Source organism: Microtus ochrogaster, chromosome 22 (assembly GCF_000317375.1).
Source record: "Microtus ochrogaster isolate Prairie Vole_2 chromosome 22, MicOch1.0, whole genome shotgun sequence".
Lineage (NCBI taxonomy): Eukaryota > Metazoa > Chordata > Mammalia > Rodentia > Cricetidae > Microtus > Microtus ochrogaster.
In genome coordinates, this window is record NC_022023.1 from 28,455,924 (window position 1) to 28,461,601 (window position 5,678).

Here is a 5,678-nt window from a genome sequence, read left to right on the forward strand (position 1 = left end):
ACCCCCATCCCCCATCCACCATCCTTCACACTCCCATCCCCCACCTACCATACCCCCATCCCCCATCCACCATCCTTACCCCCATCCCCCTCTTCCCCTCTTCCCTCTCCCTTTCTCTTCTCAGACTGATTTGATGGGCTTGGATGGAATTGGTAAGAACTGGTGATTTTGTTAACTTGTTGCTCCCTGCTTCTAGAAACAAAGGCTGATGGGAGGCAGTCTCTTCCTTATCTCTCTTTGTCTCTCTGTGCTTCTGCGGGGCTTTTGGCCCCACCTTTGGAACAGGGCACCTTCTCTGGCAGACCCCAGGGATCTTGGGGACTTAAAATACGTAGATTCTGTCACTGATGTGCCTGAGCAGGGTGGAGCCTTTGAGGCCACCGCCTCTGAGCCAGGCGAGTAACAGTGACTCTGTGTGTGACTGCCTGCGGGTTCCCTCCCTGACCGTCCCCTTTCCAGCCCTGTGTCTGAACTGAATGGAGGGGACTGTGCTCAGGGAGGGTTTGTTTTTCCATTGGTACATTAAGTGAATCGGGGATAAAGGGGTGGAAAAAATGGCCCACAGAATGCAAAAGTATGATGTAGTATTTTTACTGCTTTTTACTAAAGCCATGCCTTGTTACCTCAGGTGCCCATGACAAGGCCAACAGAAGCTGTGTTGAGGCTGAAAGAACAAGGCAGGGTGGTTGCAGGCCCAGAACCCAGGATTGGAGAGTGCATGTATCTATGCTACCTTTGCCTTTCATTGAAGTTATGGCCAAAGATGTTCCTGACTCCCCCAATCCCCGCTTGTTCACAGTTCTCAGAACGCTTGCCTGTGGTCAGAGGCAGACAGGTCGCTGAACTTAGCGTTCTTTGGTGCTACGTTCAAGTTGATTTTTTTTTTTTTTTCAACTTTGTCCAGTAGCTCACTGCCATACACACAGCCCTTGTTATCTTGTCCCCTCATCTTAGTCTTCTGTGTATTATAGGACACAAGCTGCCAGTAGCCAGTGCCAGCCCCTGGGAAGAGATGGAGCCACACTGGCCATCCTTGCCCATGCCAGACCCCTCTTGCCTGGTGTCTCTGCAGGGGCAGAGAGTGCTGCAGTGTCTGATTACCCTTCTTGACTCCTTTAGACCCCATTAGTTCCTCGAGGCCTGAGCTTTCACTCATTCTTTAGGTTTTTTTTTTTTAAGTGTTTCTTTAAATTTTAAAATCCTAGTGTGTGTGTGTCCCGTTTACGACTGTGTGTATGTGAGTGCCACCGCATGCATGTGGAGGTCAGGGGACAACCTCAGGTAGTGGTTCTCTGCTTGCACCTTGTCCGAGACAGAGCATCCAGCTCACCGCAGCATGCACCAGCCTGGCTGGTCCTTGAACTCAGGGGATTCTCCTGTTTCCCATCTTGGTGGAGGAACGCTAGGATTACAAATGAACAGTCAGTGCTGCGCCCTGCTTCCCCTGGGTTCTGTGGATGCAAATTCCAGTCCTCATACTGGGCAGCAGGCGCCTTACCCAGGAGCCATCTCTCCTGGCTCCTGCCGATGGATGCTAGTAAGTCTGACTCTTTTAACCTTCTCCCAGCAATCTGGTTGGCTACCCTCATAGCCCAGGCTCCTGGTTTGTTTGACTCGGTGCTTGCTTCCAAGTTCCATCGTTATTCCAGTGTGTTGTGACTTCTTTGGTTGTCATGGATGATGCTGTGGCATGTGCAGACCAATTTGTCCAGTCCCGTGAAGGGTGTTCGAGTTCCCTCTGCCCTTCGGCTGCTGTGAACACTGTTGCCATGGCTAGGGGTGTGCCATACTTCTTGAGTGCCTATTTTTAATTCTTTAGGGATGCACCTAGCAACGAATCCGCTAGCTCCTGTGACATTTTTATGTGTGACTCTTTAAAAAAGCTGCCAAACTGTTTTTCACAGACTTTCCTCCATTTTTATATTCCCACTGGTAAGACACAAGGGCTCTGGTTTTCCACATCCTTACCAACACTGGTTATTTTTCTGCCTTTCTGAGGTCTTAGTAGATGAGGAATGTTGTCTTTCTAGAGCTTTCATATTTCGACTTAGCTTTGAAGAACCTAGAAAATATGAACCATAGGTTCCTCTTCCTGTGAGTAGGGAATCTCGCCCGGCTCTGTGGTCTCACTTGCCCCTGAGAATCACTGTGTTCCTTGCTCTGGTGTACCATCCTGTTTCTGGAGAGAAGCCCCTTTTCTGGCTGTCCTCAGGACCCCAGCTTTTTCTTCCACCATGAGACCCATGGGGAAATGTTAGTTTCTTGGCACCTACTGTCTCAGTAGTCTGACAAGAGGAAGGGAAGGGCACAAGTGTCTCCCTAGAATGTGTTCGCTCCTTCCAGGTGGTTCTACTTTGGTCACATGAGTGATCAAATGACTTTGTTTGGGGTTATGGTTAAAGCCACCAGAGTGAGCTAAGAAGATAGCTTGCGTTTCTCCAAGCACTGTTTGCCCACTTACTAAAATGGCATAATTAGTTGTGAGGTTTCTCCTCAGACTAAATCAACAGCTGCTGCCTTCAGGACTTGGGGGAGCCTGACACATGACCTGTTAATTGCCAGGCAATTAGATGCATCAGCGAAGGCCTGGCAGACCCAGAAGTGAGGACAGGACACCGGCTGTCACTCTACCAGCGAGCTGTGCGCCTGAGAGAATCTCCAAGCTGCAAAAAATACAAGCACCTCCTCAGCCAGCTGCCAGAAATTGCTGTAGAAGATGTTAAGCATGTAGGTGTCCTTTGGGTGAATTTTGCTTAGTTTTAGTTAAGCCCTGGCCACATCCCCAGTGCCCCTTTGGGTGTCCTCGATTTAAACATATTTACTTAGATTCTTCTGAGTGGAGGCCCCTGGGAATCTTTTCAGTACATTCTTCCTCTTGAACTCAGAATGTCCTGATTCTCATCTGGAATGGTGATATCAGCATTGTATCCATTTCATTACAGGTAGCACGATTAATAAAAATCCAGAGACAGATATTGGGGTTCAACCTGAAAGTCAGAAAAGCAAAACAGCCAGCCACTGACTCTTGCCTCTACCTCAAGTCCAAAAATGGCCATCCTGTCTTCAGTAATCTTAGAATGAGACTGAGAGCTGGCTCCTCCCTTTTTATAATTCCTCTCTAGTTCTGGGATTAAAGGTGCCCACCACTACCGCCTGATTTCTGTGGCAAACTAGTGTGGCTACCAGGATTAAAGGTGTGTGTTACCACTGCCTGGTCTGTGAGGCTGATCAGTGTGGTGTTTACTCTCTGATCTTCAGGCAAGCTTTATTTATTAAAATGCAAATGAAATACCAGTGCAATTATATGCTCTCCTCTCTGATACCTCTGGGCTACCCCATATGGCCACGCCAGAGCTGGGTGACAGAACTGCTGAGTAAGAACTTGAGCCTCTGTCGCCTTTGCCTGGTCCTCTGGGGGCCGTTTAGATGCTCTTCAGAGGCTGGCACAGTCGCATCCTTCTGAGCGTTCCAGGGTGGGTCACCTACCATTCATTCTGCTCTGCAGGAGCAGGCAAGTTTTCAGGGGTTTCCACTGAAGCAAGGCCAATCAAGGTGTGTCTGGTTTTGTTTTTGAGACAAAGTCTCACTATGTAGCCTGGGCTGGCCTGGAACTCCCTGTATAGACCAGACTAACCTCAAACTCACAGAAACCCACCTGCTTCTGCCTCCTGATTGCTGGCACTAAAGGTATGCACCCCATGCCCAACTTTGATGAGTGCTTTTTGCCATCATTCTAGGTGACCATCACAGGCAGGCTGTGCCCTCAGCATGGGATGGGCAAGTCTGTGTTTGTCATCGAGACTGGAGACACCACCAACCCCACCACAATCCTATGCTCTGTGGAGGAGCTGGCCCTGGACTACTATAGGCGAAACGGCTTTGACCAGGGTAAGCCGAGCAATGTTTCCTATGGCCCAGCGAGGCGGCCAAGCAGCAAGTGCAAGGAGTGTTGTGGGGTGCATTGCTAGTGGGTTGCTCTCCTCTCTGACCTCAGTAGAAGCCACAGCTGGCCAGAGGTGTGTGAAAAGCAATGCTGTTGTTTGTTGCGGGTCCCTTTGCTGTTTTGACGGTGCTGCTCTCTGCTAGCTCTGAGGAGGACGGTGCACCAGTAGGGTGGTTGGAGTAAGGAGACTGTATCTGCTATCAGGCTGGGAGTGGGTAGAAATGATGAGAAAGAACAAAGGTTTGCCCTGAAAGGGACTGTCTGGCAGTGACACTGTCCTTGAGGCTCGGGGCCAGTGCAGACAGTTGAGGTTAGGAGACACACAGTGAGGTCACCGGTATGAGGAGCCAGAAAGACGCACTCGGGCCTTGAGGAAGAACAGCGATTTTGAGTTCCTTTTGAAATAAGCTGCACACCAGACCTGAGGGAGGACCTGTGTCACACTGGGACCTTGTTCCATCTTCACTTTCAGAGACTGGGGCTCTTTACTCCCCTGGCCCCCCGCCTTTGGCAGAGAGACCTCCAAGTGAATCTGTGGCACCATTAATGGAGGCAAAGTCAGGGCGAGAACACAGCACTGCTTCTCTCTGCACCCCTCCTCTCTGCAGCCCTGCAGATGCTCCCATTCCCTTTTTCCTGGTGGCGGAGGGCGGTGTGTGTGCACTCCTCGGAGGTGTGATCCAGTGTAGATGGTGCAGCGGGCTGCATTCCTGCCACCCGGCTCCCGGCCACCTGGCTAGTTTATGCCCCGAAATAACAACATACAAACTGTATTCTTTTAAACACTGCCTGGCCCATTATATCTGGCCTCTTCTTGGCTAATTCTCACATCTTGCTTTAACCCATATTTAGTAATCTGTGTAGCACCACGAGGTGGTGGCTTACCAGGAAAGATTCAGCATGTCTGACCTGGCGGCTGGCTCCATGGCATCTGACCCAGAGAGGAGAGGCATGGCGATTGCCTCACTTCCCTCTTCCTCCCAGCATTCTGTTCTGTCTACTCCACCCACCTAAGGGCTGGCCTAGCAAATGGCCAAGACAGTTTCACTATTAACCAATGAAATCAACACAAAACAGAAGACCCTCCCACATCAGTCCAATAGAAGGCAGGCAGAGACTTCCTACCTCGAGCTGTCGGTCCGATACTTTAAACTAGAAATTCAGTGGGACCAAGGGTCCGGGTTGCTGCAGCGGTTTGGGATTTTGTAGATTTCATTCATAGGCCACCTTCTGAAATGCTTACAGCCTACAGGAAAGGAATTCTAGCTTCTCAGAACAAAAATTGTGCAAAATTCACAAGTTGGCTCTGGCTCAGGCCCTTGGCAATCTACAAGAACTGTCTCAGAGCTGGGAGGCTCGTGGTCTTGGCAGCCGCTGCAGGGTAGGAAGAGGATGCTGAAGGGCCATGCTAGTCCGCTCATTGGATGTGAGTGTCCAGTGGGAAACTACGGTAGCGTGTTAACCAACACAGAACTGAGATTTCATAAATGTGATGGCCACGGCAGAAGCTGCACACCTATAACAGCCTGGACCCTGAGACCTGTGGCTGCACTTCCTCTCACAGTCTCTCCCCTCTGCTTTGTCACTGGAAAGTGAGGCCACCTGACCTCTCCCTGTGCCCATGCTGTAGGGTTACTAGTGAGAAACGGCTCCAGTACCGTGAGGAGGTGGTGGTGTGTGGGTCTTGGTGAGTTGGGCTGTGCAGACAGGGTTTATGGCATGGGGTTTCTTCCTG

The 5,678-nt window shown here is 50.4% G+C and overlaps 1 protein-coding gene across 1 annotated transcript in view; it reads left to right on the forward strand.

Annotated features, from left to right (window-relative positions):
• The window catches only part of Fan1 (FANCD2 and FANCI associated nuclease 1), a 30,174-nt gene that overhangs the window by 17,520 nt on the left and 6,976 nt on the right, over positions 1 to 5,678 (forward strand). The window contains exons 9-10 of the mRNA XM_005357806.3: positions 2,563 to 2,727; positions 3,738 to 3,888. Coding sequence (XP_005357863.1) covers positions 2,563 to 2,727; positions 3,738 to 3,888 — 316 coding nt within the window. The remainder of the gene's footprint in view (positions 1 to 2,562; positions 2,728 to 3,737; positions 3,889 to 5,678) is intronic.